This window comes from Ranitomeya imitator, chromosome 2 (genome assembly GCF_032444005.1).
Source record: "Ranitomeya imitator isolate aRanImi1 chromosome 2, aRanImi1.pri, whole genome shotgun sequence".
Lineage (NCBI taxonomy): Eukaryota > Metazoa > Chordata > Amphibia > Anura > Dendrobatidae > Ranitomeya > Ranitomeya imitator.
In genome coordinates, this window is record NC_091283.1 from 104,504,737 (window position 1) to 104,521,517 (window position 16,781).

The 16,781-nt window shown below is 49.0% G+C and overlaps 1 protein-coding gene across 2 annotated transcripts in view; it reads right to left on the reverse strand.

Annotated features, from left to right (window-relative positions):
• The window catches only part of UPF3B (UPF3B regulator of nonsense mediated mRNA decay), a 41,696-nt gene that overhangs the window by 10,943 nt on the left and 13,972 nt on the right, over positions 1–16,781 (reverse strand). For both annotated transcript variants that reach the window (XM_069747105.1, XM_069747106.1), the window contains one exon: positions 13,852–14,040. In XM_069747105.1, coding sequence (XP_069603206.1) covers positions 13,852–14,040 — 189 coding nt within the window. The remainder of the gene's footprint in view (positions 1–13,851; positions 14,041–16,781) is intronic.

A 16,781-nucleotide genomic window follows, 5' to 3' on the forward strand; every position in this document is an offset into this window, starting at 1 on the left:
AGGAGTTTAGAGGTGAAGGAAAGGTTAGAGACAGGTCTGTAGTTAGCCGTGCAGTTCTGGTCCAGGGATGGCTTTTTAAGTAAAGAGGTAATGATGGCATGTTTAAATGAGGAGGGAAAGATACCTGAGGAAAGAGAGAGGTTAAATATTTTAGTCAGGTGAGTGGTGACCACTGGTGACAGAGACTGCAGGAGAGGTGAAGGAATGGGGTCACTATTGCAGGTTGTAGGCCGGGCAGAAGCGAGGAGCTTGGAAACTTCTTCTTCTGAAGCAGGCTCAAAGATGTCTAATGAGCTTGAGGTGCGGCAGGGAAGGGGATCCAGGCACTGAGGAGATTGGGCTGAGATATCCTGAGCATCTTCAATGCTCTTACTGAGGGAAGATGGTTGTTGACCAAAATCTTGTGATACATGACCCCATCCATCCTCCCTTCAATATGGTGCAGTCATCCTGTCCACTTTGCAGAAAAGCACCCCAAAGTGATATTTCCCCCACCAAGCTACACGGTTGGGACAATGTTCTTGGGGTTGTACTCACCCTTCTTCCTCCAAACAGTGGAGTGGATACCAAAAAGAGGGATTTTTGGTACTCGCCATAAAATCTCTTTCTTGGAGCCTTCATGGGGGGACACAGGTAACCATGGGGTGTATGCTGCTGTCGCTAGGAGGCTGACACTATGCAAAAAAAGGAAACTAGCTCCTCCGTAGTAGTATATACCCACCGACAGGCACGAAGTACCTCAGTTAGTGTTAAAGCAGTAGGAGAAGCAACCAAAAGCTCAACATATGTACCAATCCAACAAAGAAGGCACATAGACCAAATAATGGTACCAACAGTTAGGGAGGGTGCTGTGTCCCCCATTGAAAGCTCCAAGAAAGATTTTACGGTGAGTACCAAAAATCCCTCTGTCTTTATCGCTTCATTGGGGGACACAGGTAACCATGGGACGTCCCAAAGCAGTCCCTAGGGTGGGAAACAGGAAGATCCAAGGAATAAATGAGCTCAGGTCGGTCGGTGGAAAACCGCCGACTGCAGCACCTTCCTTCCCAGGCCTGCAGACGAGGCATGGGTATTAACCCCGCAAAAAAACTCGCAAAAGAGGGTAAAGATGACCAGGTTGCGGTCTTACAAACTGGAAGCAAAGACCTGGTAATGAAAAACCTAGGAGGCCCCCACCGCAGAGCGGAGTGAGCCTTCACCCCGGAAGAGCCTGCACCGCCAGAAGAGGCTGTTTGTCCTGAACGCAGACTACCTCACGTCAATAGTGAAATTAGAAGCTAGGAGCCCATTAAGATAACTTTCAGAGATGACGAACAGGGCATCAGATTGGCGAAAGGGAGCAGCCCTTGAAAAGTAGACTGAGAGCCGTCACGGCATCCAGCTTGTAGAGGGACGTCTCCAGGGGATGGACCGGAGAGACACAGAAGGAAGGACAAAGTCTTCATTAATGAGAAATGAAAAGGCCACCTCGGGTAAAAAGGGAGGAACAGGCCTGAGAACTACCTTGTCCTGATATAGAATCAGGGGCGGGGAACGGCAGGACAATGCCGCTAACTCGGAACTCTGGAGGAAGAGGAAACCTTGAGAGAAAATCTGGACGGCCTGGAAGCTTCCAGGGGACGTCCATGAACATGTTCACCAGGCCCTTCTTGGCCAGTCCGAAGCCATCAGGAATAAAGAGACCCCTTCTTCCTTTATCCTTTTTACGACTCTCGCGACAAGGGGAGAGACGGAAAAGTATAAGGCAGTTGAAATTGTGGCCACGATATTACTAGTGAGTCTAAATAGGTGGGTAGCTGGTCCCGGGACCTGGCTACGAACCAAGGAATCTCGTGGTTTATCCGAGACGAAATGAGGCCGACCTCCAGAGAGCCCCATTTCATCTATTTGGATGAAGACAGGGAGCTGAGCAAGCACCCGCCAAAGCGGGACCCTGATGGCTCAGAAAATCGGTTGACAGATTTTCTACTGTCGGAAAGTGCACGGCTGATATGGCAGAAGCGTGACTTTCTGCCCATCGCCGAATTATTGTTACCTCTAACTTAACCTGTTTGCTGCGAGTTCCGCCTTGACGATTTATGTAAGTCTCGGCTGTGGTGTTGTCCGACTGTGTGGAGACCGGCTGGCTCGGAAAAGGCGAATGCCAGTGGTAAAGAGCAAAGAAAATTGCCCTCATCTCCAGGAGATTGACATTCCAGTGGCCCTGCGCTGTGTGACGAAGAAAAAACGGCTCCCCGAATGAGGAAACTGGCGTCGGTGGCGAAGACCTGCCACCAGGGAGGAAGGAAGGACTTCCTTCATAGGATTGATGCCGACAGCGTCACCAGGTGAGGGACTGCCTCACCTTAAGAGGTAGAAGCATGGGATCATCCGGGAAGACGACAGAGGGCCAACTGAAGAGGACGGGTATGGAACTGGGCAAAAGGAACGGCTTCCGTGACGACAATCCCTTTTCCCTAGAACTCATATGCAGGACAGTATCAGGGAGAAGCTGGTCGCTTTAGAGTACGGAACCCTTGGCACAGTAATGAAAACCTTCTCCTTTGGAAAGAAGACACTGGTTTGGGTCGTGTCGAACCTTATACCTAGAATACCCAGGCTCTGAGCAAAGGCGAGGGAGAACATCTCACTGTTTAGATATCCTGGTCCATCTCAGCTAGATTATAGAGTAAACTGAAGACTCTGGTTGCAGTCTCGGCAGGACGGCTCCTTGAACAGAAGATCGTTCAAGTAAGGAAATATGAAAAAAAAAAAAGAGAAGAGAAGGATATCTCTGACTGCTGCCATGACGTGAATAGTCTGGGAGCAGATGCTAGGTTGAAAGGAAGGGCCGAGAACTGATAAAGACCCTCCTGGATCGAAGACCATAGCTGAAAAGACAGAACCGAACGTCTCAGGTAAACCGCTCGAGGTCCAAAAAGGGAGGGAGAGGTCCGTCTAAAGGAATAGAGTAGAACCCTGAAAACCATACATTCCTGGGAACGGGTACGATCACTCCTGTGTGTAATAGGTAAAGGACAGCCTGAAGAACTCCTGGAGCCTGCTATGTATGTCTTGGCGGGCGAAAACAGAAGGAAACTTCTTTCTCGAGAAGAAGAAAGGTCAATTTTGTAGCCGAAAGTCGCTCTCTCGAGATTGAAGCAAGCTTTCCTATTAAAAGGACATTTAGACATGGACCGGGAAAACCAGGTGCTTTTCCAGTCAGTGGCATCCGAAATTATTTGATCCAGCCTGGATCCAAATGGACTAGAACTTTGGAAGACAAAGCCAGTGAGGCCAGAGAATACGGCATATAGCAAAGATGTTGCTGGCAGCCGTGGTGGCTATCTCTCTCAAGAATGAAGCAACCTTTTCCTATTAAGAGGACATTGAAACTTGGATCGGGAAATCGAGGTGCTTTTTCCGCCGGTAGCATCCGAAAATATTTGACCCAGTTCGGATCCAAAGGTCTACAGCCTTGAAAAGCAAAGCCAGTAAAGCCAAAGAGTGCAGCGTATAGCAATGATGTTTGCTGGTAGCCGTGGCAGATGAACCAGCCGCATCAAAAGAGAGTGATCAAGAGCGATATGCAGGCATGGCGATCTGATCTGCCAGATCTGGCTGACTTAAGGTACCGTCACATTAAGCGATGCTGCAGCGATATAGACAACGATGCCGATCGCTGCAGCGTCGCTGTTTAGTCGTTGTGTGGTCGCTGGAGCGCTGTTACACAGACAGCTCTCCAGCGACCAACGATGCCGAAGTCCCCGGGTAACCAGGGTAAACATCTGGTTACTAAGCGCAGGGCCGATGTTTACCCTGGTTACCATTGGAAATGTAAAAAAAAAACCACTACATACTTACATTCCGGTGTCTGTCGCGTCCCCCGGCGTCAGCTTCCCTGCACTTTGTAAGCGCCGGCCGTAAAGCAGAGCAGTGACGTCATTGCTGTGCTTTACGGCCGGCCGGCGCTGACACAGTGCAGGGAAGCTGACGCCGGGGGACGCGACAGACACCGGAATGTAAGTATGTAGTGTTTTTTTTTTTTTTTTTTAACATTTACAATGGTAACCAGGGTAAACATCGGGTTACTAAGCGCGGCCCTGCGCTTAGTAACCCGATGGTTACAAGTTCTGGCCTTCTAGCCCCGACCAGCGATGTCACAGCAGGATCCTGATCGCTGCTGCGTGTCAAACACAACGATATCGCTATCCAGGACGCTGCAACGTCACGGATCGCTATCGTTCTAAAGTTGCTTAGTGTGAAGGTACCTTTAGCCAAGGATTCAATCTGTCCGTCTGAAGAATCCGTAGGCGATGCACTGATCAGTAAAGATAAGGCTGTCTTGGAGGACAGGCGAGAAACCGGCGGATCCACATTAGGGATTCTGCCCATTTATTGTGTAGCGCCTTCATATCCAGGAAGTGATTTTCAGGGTGTTCCCAGTGTTTAGACAATCATGACAACTTCCCTGCGATTAGGGAAAACTCCAGGAAGGACATTTTACCCATTTGAAAGCAACGGAGTGCTCCTGAGCAGGTGGCTCGTCCGCCTTTAGGTTCAGAATTTTGGTAATCTGCCAAGATGAGGCTATTGGGCATATCTTGCATCTTCCAGGTCTGGTCCGTACTGAACTCAGACTTGCTGGGAATCCATATCCGACCCTCCAGAAGGTAGAGGGGCCCGCAGGTTCCTTTACTTCATACCCGGTTTGTCCATGTGAAGGTCGCGGTCAGGTACGTGCGAATCACTGTGAGAGTTGTTCGGAGCACTGGTGGCAGAAGACGAATGTAGATGTCGTTCCAGGACCTGAACTTGGGACTGCGGGACTTTAGTCAGATCTGAGACCGACTGTGACATGGCAACAGCCCACTCCGGAGGGAGGGGAGTGCTCTCGTCCCGGGCGTTGGAGGGTTTCTCTGAATGCCACTTCTGTTTTACAGATGGCACAGGTGTCGCGGATTACAGGGACAGGAATGGGCCTCCCTGAGATTGGGCATATGATAGACTAGGGCTAAAGCTAGAGAGAACTAAGTCCTTATAAAGAGAAATTAACCAGCCTGGCTGGGCCTACTTGATAACAGAGACGGCGCTGTCCTGCTCAGGCTGCAGTGTCCTCCAGATCCAGTGTGGACGCCTGTTGTGCCCTTTGGAAGACGATGGTGACTGCACGAATCTTCATACGGTTTCGAATCTTCCCACACCTTGCAGACAGAGACACACTATGTCCCCCCCTGCAGGTGACGTCTCGGGAGAGAGGGATAGAGAAAAAGACACACTCTCTCATAGGCCAGGAGACAGGGCCTCAGCGTACGCCATGCCCTAGTTAGCTGAGAGTCCAGTAAGGGGGCGTAGCTAAGCGGAGGGCGACCGCTTATTGGCCGGGGACCCAGTAATTGGGCGTGGCTACACAGAGTCCGGGAGAAAGCCCCAAAGCCGGGGGCTAAATTAACAGAGGACATGTAATTATGGGAAGCCTCGGCGCCTGCAATGACAGGACCGGAAAATGGCATTAACCAAGGTCCAAGTCCGGTATGAAAGTTGGCCACGTCTCACGGTATCAGGTAGTAGGGACCCAAAGCCGGGGGCTAAATTCACGGAGGACATGGAATTATGCAAAGTCTCAACACCCGCAGTGACAGGGCCGGAAACGGCATTAACGAAGGTCCTAGTCAGGATTCCTTCCTATTGGCTGTGCCGCCACAGGAGTGCACCAGGCATCAAGAGGAGGCCCCTTGATAGAGAGAAAAGCGGGGGACATTAATGAAGAAAAGATGGCCGCTGTCGTTCAGAGACGCCATATTCTGTGCAGCGTTCTCGCGGGTAAACGGAGAGGCAGGCGGGTAGCTGCCGGGGACAGAGAAAGGGACATACCTGTAAAAGGTGAGTCCCGAATCCCTCTTCACTGACGAGGATCACATCAGGAGCCCTCAGGGTGGGTGAGGGTCACTGGAAACCGGGATCCTCCTTCCTGCACAGTCTCCGGATGGTGCAGAAGACGGCATCAACCCCTTACAAAAAAGGGGGAGGTCACCGCTAGTGACAACCGTCTTCCTCTCAGCCCTCTCCGAGGAGAGGGGTGAGGAGGGGAAAAGGCAAGGACTGGCCACCAGTAATCACCCTGAAACACCCATAAAGGTGACGGGGATAAAGTCATGCCTGCGGATCCAAGAGTGGGCAATGTGGGTGACACCACACTGCTTTCTCAGTCGCATAAAAGTGTGGGAAAACAGGGTGAGACATTACACCCTGTTACCCTGAAGCTGAAGAACCTGAAAGACAAAGGAAAAAAATTAATAAAACACAACAGGTGACCTGAAAAGGAAAAGATGGATCTGGGATCAGGTCCAGGTTTGCCTCCTACAGACACTAAGCTTAAACTGAGTACTTCGTGCCTGTCGGTGGGTGTATACTACGGAGGAGGAGCTAGTTTCCTTTTTTTGCATAGTGTCAGCCTCCTAGCGACAGCAGCATACATCCATGGTTACCGGTGTCCCCCAATGAAGCGATAAAGAAAGTTCTATTTTGGTTTCATCTGACCACATGATCTTCTCCCATGCCCCCTCTGGATTGTCCAGATGGTCACTAGTAGAGTTGAGCGTCTTTTACTTTTCTACGATCGAGTCTGGTTTCGCGAAACCCGACTTTGTCAAAAGTCGGGTCGGGTGAAATCGGCCAATTATTTCGAAAAGTCGGTGGCCGACCGAAACCCGAAACCCAATGCAAGTCAATGGGGAACCGAAGTCGGCAGTGAGTGGAGGACAGGAAAACACCTACAGTGCCCATTTTAATGCCAAAAACATCAATTCTTATTTCTTAAGCTTGTTAATCTTAATTTACTTTATAATAATAGTTAGGCATTGAAAACAGGGGGTCATTTGGCTAAAGTTGTGGGAGGGTAGGGCTGGCTCAAGATTTTCGTGGGCCCAGGAAACGCGGAATATGTAACGGCAGTGGAGCAGGGAGAGGTAAGTGTTTCAACTTTGCAAGTGCTGTGATCCTGAGCAAGCAAGGGGGGCCCACTCGTTGGCACTGGCACAGGGCCCCTCATAGTACGGCGGTGTGTTTGACTGCGGGTGGCGCCTCCCACTGACAGACACTTTTGCGTACTATGAGGGGCCCTGTGCCAGTGCCAACGAGTATGCCCCCCCACCTGATGAAGGAACCTGCACTTTCATCTGCACCTTCCTCTTTGTCCCCGTGTAAGGTGGTATAGTATGCGGGAAGGGGAACCTGACTTTCAGCAGGGTCAGATTCTAGCTGTGTAGAGTGCAAGGGGAATGTAGTGGTCTGAGTCAATGTACCAGCAGACTCATCTAGCAGTGGCTGGGCAATGGGCAGGATGAGGAGGAAACACAGATATAGGCCCAAAATATGAAAAGAAGGCTAAAAGCAGTTCAAAATTGGTAACAGGACTAAACCGGCGGCATAGCTAGGTACTGGAGTGGGCTCCTCTGCTGAGTAGCAGACAGTGCTAGTAGGCACAAAGTATTAACTGGTCTAAATAGAGGCCAGGGCCCCTGTATATTGTAACTATCATCTATCATTTCAACAAATTTGTATTGGCAGTGCCATTGAAGGATTTAACAGCACAGACTACACAGTTGTGGAGCAGGGAGAGGCAAGTATTGCAAGTGGTAGAGCACTGTTCGAGCTGGGGGGGGGGGGGGGGGGAAACACTCTCGTGGGCGGTGGTACTGGCACAGGGCCCCTCATATTACGACGGTGTGCCTGACGTTGGTTGTGCACCACCACCGTCAGAGACACTTCATTGTACTATGAGGGACCCTGTGCCAGTGCCGTCGCCCAAGAGTGGGCGCACCCACCTGTCCAGGCAAACGGCACTCGCACGGGTGCTTGCGCCAGGTGGTGACCACGGCCCTGTGGGGGGAGTCAGCCCATTTAGGGAGGTATAAAAATGGCCTATGGTGGACATTCAGCAGCTGCAAATGGAGGAATTGGAGCAGTCAGTAAGAGGAGGCCAAAAGCAAGACATTTTTCAGGCAAGCTACGTGTCAGCAGGAGAAGGTAGGGCAAAATAATTTGAAATCCATGATTGGTTCATTTTAATGAAGGTTAGATCATCAACATTTCGGGTAGCCAGACGTGTCCTTTTTTTGGTCAGTATTGAACCAGCAGCACTGAAGACTCTTTCTGATAGCACACTAGAAGCAGGGCAAGCGAGCTCCTGTAATGCATATTCTGCCAATTCAGGACAGGTGTCTATTTTAGATGCCCAGTAAATCAAAGGGGAATGACCTGTGAGGGAGAACATCGATAAGGGAGGAAAAGTAGTTTGTAACCATACTGGACAAATGCTGTCTCCTGTCACTTTGAATCGATGCAGCACTACCTGTCGTGTCAGCGGTCATTGCGAAATCACTCTACAAACTGGTCATAAAACCCCTCTGTCCAACGCCACTTCGGATTTGTGCACCTCTAACACCTCTGCCATGTTGCCCCTTACAGCTCGTGTGAGAACCATCACCGCCTCTGTGTGCTGGGAATGCCTGAACCAAACGGTCTACAAGAGTTGCATGTTTGGTAGCCAATATTTGCTCAAGGTACTCATGTGGCATGATATTTTGTTATTTTCTTTTGTATCGTGGATCCAGGAGGCAGGCCAACCAGTATTCGTCATCGGTCATCATTTTGATAATGCAGGGGTCCCTTTTTAGGATACGCAAGGCATACTCAGCCATGTGGGCCAATGTTCCAGGTGTCAATTCACTGCTTGTACTGGGTTGAGGAGCACTTTCTTGCAAATCAACATCACTTGTGTCCCGCAAAAACCCTGTACCTGACCTTGCAACGTCACCAGTTTCTATTGCCCCCTGCGAAGCATCCTCCTCCCATAAATATTCATCCCCATCATCCTCCTCCTCTTCGGCCGCCACCTCGTCCAGGAGAGTTCCCTGAGCAGACAATGGCTGACTGTCATCAAGGCTTCCCTCCTCCTCGGCTGCAGACGCCAGCTCCTTAATGTGCATCAAATTTTGCATCAGCAGACACATTAGTGGGATGCTTATGATGCAGTCGTCTGCACTTACCAGCCGTGTGCATTCCTCAAAACACTGAAGGACTTGACAGAGGTCTTGGAGCTTCGACCACTGCACACCAGACAACTCCATGTCTGCCATCCAACTGCCTGCCCGTGTATGTGTATCCTCCCACAAATTAATCACAGCACGCCTCTGTTCGCACAGCCTCTGAGCCATGTGCAGTGTGGAGTTCCACCTTGTTGCAACGTCGATTATTAGGCGATGCTGGGGAAGATTCAGCGATCGCTGATGTTCAGCATACGGCTAGAGTGTACGGGCGACCGGCGGATGTCCGAGCAAAGTCTTCGCACCTTCAGGAGCAGGGCTGGTAACTCCGGATAATTTTTGAGGAAGCACTGCACCACCAGGTTCAAGGTGTGAGCCAGGCAAGATATGTGTTTAAGTTCTGAAAGGGCTATGGCAGCTATAAAATTCCTTCCGTTATCACTGACTACCTTGCCTGCCTCAAGATGTACACTGCCCAGCCATGACTGAGTTTGTTGCTGCAAGAACTCAGCCAGTACTTCCGCGGTGTGTCTGTTGTCGCCCAAACGCTTCATTTCTAACACAGCCTGCTGACGCTTACCACTAGCTGTTCGATAATGGGACACCTCGTGTGCAACACTGGCAGCTGCGGATGGAGTGGTTGGGCAACTGCGCTCTGTGGACGAGCTTTCGCTTCTGGAGGAGGAGGGCTGTCGAACGCCTACAGCCAACCGTTTCCTAGACCGTGGGCTAGGCAGAACTGTCCCACTATGGCTATCCCCTGTGGACCCTGCATCCACCACATTAACCCAGTGTGCCGTGATGGACACGTAACGTCCATGGCCATGCCTACTGGTCCATGCATCTGTTGGGAGGTGCACCTTTCTACTGACTGATTGCCTCAGTGCATGGATAATGCGGTCTTTGACATGCTGGTGGAGGGCTGGGATGGCTTTTCTCAAATCAGGGCTTTGAAAGCTTTGCTTTCAACCAACCGGTAGGGCATCATCTCTAACGAGATTAGTCTAGCAATGTGGGCGTTCAAACCCTGTGTACACGGATGAGAGGATGAGTACTTCCTTTTCCTAACGAGAGTCTCTTGTAGGGTGAGCTGGACTGGAGAGCTGCATATGGTGGAACTAGCGGTGGTGGTGGTGGACATGGCGGATTGAGAGAGGGTTGGTGATGGTATTCTCGATGTTGGCCTACATACAGTGTTTCCTACCAATATCCTTGTGATTCCCTGACTGCTTTGGCCTTGCGACGATACCTCCACATTTGCTGCTGGTGGTGTCCTAACTGGTGGGCTTACAGTGAGGGAAGCAATGTAGCGTTGCTGACTACCTTCATTCTGAGCAGGTGCACCAACGGTACGGGACGTTTGGTAGTTAGTCCAGGCTTGCAAGTGCATGCTGGTTAAATGTCTAAGCATGCACGTTATATTTAAATTTTGAAGATTCTTCCCTCTGCTAAAGGTCTTTGAGCATTTCTTACAGATACCTTTTGACTGATCATTCGAATCTTGGTTAAAAAATTGCCACACTGCACCCTTCCTACTATGGAATACCTTTTCAGGCATTGCACGCTGTGCTACTGTCACCGGATGGCCACGCTGTCCTAAAACTGTTTTTGACAAACATTTTTGGCCAGATATGGGCCTGCCAGATGACAGCTGTTGCGATGTAGATGGCTACTGCGGATCATCCTCCTCCGCTTCAGAGCTACTGGCAGCGGCACCCTCTTCCCCAAATGGCTGCCAATCTGGGTCAACAACTGGGTCATCTATCACCTCCTCTTCAATGTCATGTGCACCTTCCTCTGTGTCACCGTGTAAGGTGCTATAGCGTTCGGGACGGGGCACCATAGTCTCAGCAGGGTCAGGTTCTGGCTCAGTACACTGCAAGGGCAATGTAGTGATCTGAGACAATGGAACAGCATAATCTAGCTGTGGCTGTGCATCTGTGCACTCCATGTCCGATTCATCTTGTAATGGGCAGTTAATTTCCCGTTCTAACCCAGGCACGGTATGGCAAAGAGCTCCATGGAGTAACCTGTAGTGTTGTCTGACGCATCCTTCACTTTTGGTTTGGGTGAAGGACACAAGGAAACGTCTTGTTCCTGACCGGTGAAAGACTTGGCTATTTATTGCTTGCGTTGAGAAACACGTGATGGTGTCTCCGCGGCTTTTCTACATGCATTTGCATATTTCCCATAAGGGATGGGGGCAGTGTTCTGGATCACTGCGTTGAGAAACACGCGATGGTGTCTCCGCGGTGTTGGATGTTTTGATCTCCCCGAGGTCATTCATCCTTATGTTTATAGTCCTTTTACTAGGCACTGCTCCTAATAGCCAGTTTCCTATTCCACACTGATGAGGGGCAAATACCCCGAAACAGCTGTCTGTGGATGGATACCATGTTTTGGCATATGTGGTTTTCCTTTTTGGATGCTGCCCTTCCCGTGGTTGTTCCTTCCCGGTGAAAGACCTGGCTATTTATTGCTTGCGTTGAGAAACACGTGATGGTGTCTCCGCGGCTTTTCTACATGACCCAAAACTCAGGCCCAGTGTATAAAACAACGTAATCTAAGTGGCAGAAAGTGGCTGGAAGATATATGAAAAAATACAAGGGCTGTAGTACAATTTCAATCTCCCTACAATGATCAAAGGACAAGTATGGCAGCAATAAAAAGGACTGCTGCACACAAAAGTGTGGACAAATAAACAAGATAACTGCACAAAGGAGCAACAGGATTTTTGCTTTTAAAAAAGCAGTTGGTTGCACAGCGGCGTGCAAACAGCAATGCAGCTATCAGGGAGCCTTATAAGGCAGCCTAATAAGCTACAGAGCTGATGCCAAAAATATAGCCTCCACTGTCCCTGCAAACAAATGGTGGTGTTGGACAGTGGCAATCGCTACAGCACAAGCAGTTTCGGGGCTTAATCTTCCCTCCCTAACTATATCCCTTCTTCTGATGAAGCTGCGGCAACCTCTCCCTATGCTACTGTCAAGGTGAAAATATATATCCTTATACTCTTTTGTACTTTATGTATTCTTATGCTGTGAAACAATAAGTTTTCCCCTTTGCTTGCAAATCCAAATTTAACTGTATTTAAGATGGCTGCCAGTATTCATCTTTGCCCCAGATTCGCCCTGCTGAAGAAGCAAGCTACACATTCCAGAAGGACAAGTATCATTTCTCTTGAAATGATACTTAAAGCGATGTGGACAAGATGTGGACAAAGGAAGATTCATCAGATGATGATGTCAGAGCCAACCAGAAGGACTGACTACTAGATACATTGCTTAACCCCTGCCTATCCCCGGCCTCTGCACACCTTCCCCCAATAGATCATGTAATGTTGTGTATCAGAAAATAAAGTTAAGTCGTTGCTGTGACGTTACACACGAGCATGCAATGAGTTTGAACCAGCATTGTGTCTGACTCATTCTTATCCGGTACCAACATGCTTTTAATCTGATTTGGAATGACTGGTGGATGAAGGGTATTGTCGTGACGACCCCGACACTACGATCGGCAGAAGTAAGATGGCGGTCGGCATGCACGCCCCTTTATAGCCCCTGTGACGCCACAGAAAGCAAGCCAATCACTGTCATGCCCTTCTCTAAGATGGTGGGGACCGAGACCTATGTCATCACGCTGCCCACACTCTGCATCCTCCTTCATTGGCTGAAAAATGGCGCTGAAAGCGTCGTACGAAACGCGACTTTGGTGCGAAGATCGCCGACCTCATGGCCGATCCCACACTAGGATCGGGACAGGTTTCATGAAACCCGACTTTGCCGAAAGTCGGCGATTTTTGAATTTGTCCGTTCTGTTTCGCTCAACGCTAGTCACTAGCAAACTTCAAAAGGGCCTGGACATGTGCTGGTGTGAACAGAGGGACCTTGCGCGCCCTGCAGGATTTTAATCCAGGACGGCATAGTGTGTTACTCATGGTAATGTTTGAGACTGTGGTAACAGCTCTCTTCAAGTCGTTGACCAGGTTCTGCCATGTAGTTTAGGGCTGATTCCTCCCCTTTCTCAATCATCCTTACCCCACGAGGAGAAATCTTGCATAGAGCCCCAGACCGAGGAAGATTGACAGTCATCTTGTGTTTCTTCAATTTTCTAAAAATTGTGCCAACAGTTGTTTCCTTCTCACCAAGCTGCTTGCCTGTTGTTCTGTAGCCCATCCCAGCCTTGTGCAAGTCTACACTTTTGTCCATGGTGTCCTCAGACAGCTCTATGGTCTTGGCCATGGTGAAAAGGTTGGAGTGTGATTGAGTATGTGGACAGGTGTCATTTATACAGGTACAAGTTCAAATAGGTGCCATTAATACAGGTAATGAGTGCAGAGTAGGAGGGCTTCTTAAAGAAAAACTAACGTGTGAGAGCCAGAATTCTTACTGGTTCGTTGGTGATCAATAAAACGCAATTTAATTAAGTAAAAATTATACAATGCGATTTTCTTTTTTTGTTTGTTTAAGTTTTAGATTCTGTCTCACAGTTGAAGTGTACCTACAATAAAAATTACAAACCTCTCCATTTTTTTGTAAGTGGGAAAACTTGCAGAATCAGCAGTGTATCATATGCCTCCTGGTGGCAACAGCATACACCCATGGTTTCCTGTGCTACCCAATGAAGCGATAGAGAAATATATATATATATATTTTTATTTTAATGCAGCACACTGAGACCATTAAAAATGGGTTGTCCGACTGCGGTTTAATGGTTGAAGGATCTTGACTCTTGGGTAGGCTGCAAATTAAATAGCATTTTTTTGTTTTGGTTTTTTTTAATCACCTAATCAGTAAGTCAGATTCCCATGTGTCATCCTAAGTACCTTAATTTTAGGCTCATCCTTTCCTCTTTCAGTTTCTTTCTCTGGAGTCTTTTCACACTTCTTTTGTTTTTCTGCTTCTTTTCTTTTTCTTCTTTCATCTTCTTTCCACTTCCTCCTTTCTTCTTCACGCAATCTTTTACGTTCAAGTTCTCTCCTCCTTCTCTCTTCCCGCTTTTCATCTCTTATTCTCTGAAAAGTCAAGCATAAAAAGGGGTTAAAAAAGTCTGTAGCCATTCTTTCGTTGCCTACTGCTTTAATGACTAAATTTTCCAAAACAATCTGAACAGTAATTAAAGGGAACCTGTCAGAAGTTTTGGCCGACATGAGATGCGACCACCACCTTTCAAGGCTTATATGCAGCATTCTATAATGCTGTATTATCTGCCTCCAACCCGACCTGCAAGGGAAGAAAAATAACTTTTATTATACTCACTTGCGGTGCGGTCTGAGGGGTGTTGCTCTTCTTGGTCAAGCACCTCCCATCTGCTTGCAATGCTGTTCTTCTGCCAGGGCTCTGACCTTTTCCAGCACCTGTGCAATGCAGTAGTTTGCTCTGCCCTCAAAAGATCAAATAAGTATGCCTGCGCAGGAGCACGATGCCGAGGAGACTGTGTGGATGATGCAGCAATGCGCCATCCACACGAAGCAATCAGGATGACGGCATCGCAAGAAGATGGGAGGCCCTGGACCAAGAAGAGCGACACCCCTAGTACCGGACCGCCCCGCAGGCGAGTATAATAAAAGTTATTTTTCTTCTCTTACAGGTCAGGTTGGGGGCAGATATACAGCATTATAGAATGCAATGTATCAGCCCTGAAAGGCGGTGGCCGTATCTTATAATCGGCCAAAACTGGTGACAACATAAATTCAGCACAAGTGATTGCTTGCCCCTAAAGCCCTTTTTAGCTTACCTAGGCCCCCTCCTCTTCTCTCTATACACAGCACCTATTGGACAAACAATCAGCAGATTTGGGTTCCAGTACCATCTCTATGCTGACGACACCCAATTATACACTTCTTCCTCTGACATCACCCCTACCCCAATTCTGTCTGCTGTCTCTAACATCATGTCCTCCCTCTATCTGAAACTAAATCTCTCCAAAACGGAACTTCTTTTGTTTCTCCCTTCTACTAACCTCACTCTACCCAACATTGAAATTACCCTGGAGGGTTCATCCATAACTCCCAAACAGCATGCCCGCTGTCTTGGGGTCATATTCGACACCGAACTTTCCTTTAGTCCCTATATCCGATCACTCACTCGCTCCTGTCACCTGCATCTTAAAAACATCTCCAGAATCCGACCTTTTCTCACCTTTGAAACTGCTAAGACTCTTAGGGTATGTTCACACGTTCAGGATTTCCATCCTTTTTTTTTCCTGACTGTTTTTTAAAAAACTGCAGCTCTTGGCAGAAAACGCAGGTCCTTTTTTTGGTCCTTTTTTGGTCCGTTTTTGATGCGTTTTTTGATGCGTTTTTTTGATGCAGTTTTCTAGCCAGAGTCTGTGTGTTTTCTAGGAATTTTTTTAGGGTTAAAATGGCTGAAAATACCCTAACCCTACCCCTACCCCTACCCCTACCCCTAACCCTACCCTACCCCTAACCCTAACCCTACCCCTAACCCTACCCCTAACCCTACCCCTATTCTAACCTTAGTGAAAAAAAAAAAAAAAAATTCTTTATTTTTTTTATTGTCCCTACCTATGGGGGTGACAAAGGGGGGGGGTGTGTCATTTACTATTTTTTTATTTTGATCACTGAGATATAACCTATCTCAGTGATCAAAATGCACTTTGGAACGAATCTGCCGGCCGGCAGATTCGGCGGGCGCACTGCGCATGCGCCCGCCATTTTGCAAGATGGCGGCGCCCAGGGAGAAGACGGCCGGACGGACACCGGGACGCCGGGTGAGTATAAGGGGGGGAGATTAGGGCACGGGGGGGGCATCAGAGCACTGGGGGGGGGGCATCGGAGCACTGGGGGGGGGCATCGGAGCACGGGGGGGCGGGATCGGAACACGGGGGGGGCAGCCACACTCCGCCCACGCACTTCCGCCCGCTCCCCGCACTTCCTGCTGCAGCGGTTCTGCACATCAAATCGCAGTAAAACCCGCAGATATATTTTTGATCTGCGGGTTTTACTGCGATTTTGACCTCACAATGGAGGTCTATGGGTGCAGAACCGCTGCGGCTCCGGAAAAAGAATTGACATGCTCCTTCTTTTTTCCGGGAGCTATTCAGCGCGTCTTTTTTTTAACAATTTCCGGACCATGTGCACAGTGTGTCCTGTTTTCCATAGGGTACAGTGTACTGTACCCTGCATGGAAAACAGCTGCGGAACCGCAGCGGCAAAACCGCCGCGGTTCCGCGGTAAAAAACGCACTGTGTGAACATGGCCTTAATGTCGCTCTTATTCATTCTCGTCAGGACTACTGCAACTCTCTTCTGATCGGTCTCCCTCTTACCAAACTTTCTCCTCTCCAATCCATCTTGAATGCGGCAGCCAGGGTCATATTTCTGTCGAGCCGCTTCACTGATGCCTCTATCTTGTGCCAGTCATTACACTGGCTACCCATTCTCTACAGGGTCCAGTATAAACTCATCTCTCTCAACCACAAAGCTCTCCACAGTTCTGCACCGCCTTATATCTCCTCTCTCATCTCCGTCTATCGCCCTACACGTGCCCTCCGTTCTACAAATGACCTAAGACTAACATCCCCCCCGTAATCCGATCCTCGCACCTCCGTCTCCAAGACTTTTCTCGTGCTGCGCCAGCTCTCTGGAATGCACTTCCCCAGACAGACTGATAACTAGCCCCGACCTATTCAAGCGCGCTTTAAAACCCATCTCTTCAAACAAGCCTACCACATCAACTACTCAGTAAACTAACTTTGCCCTGTTCCCTCCTTCCAAATATTATTCTGAATCTGC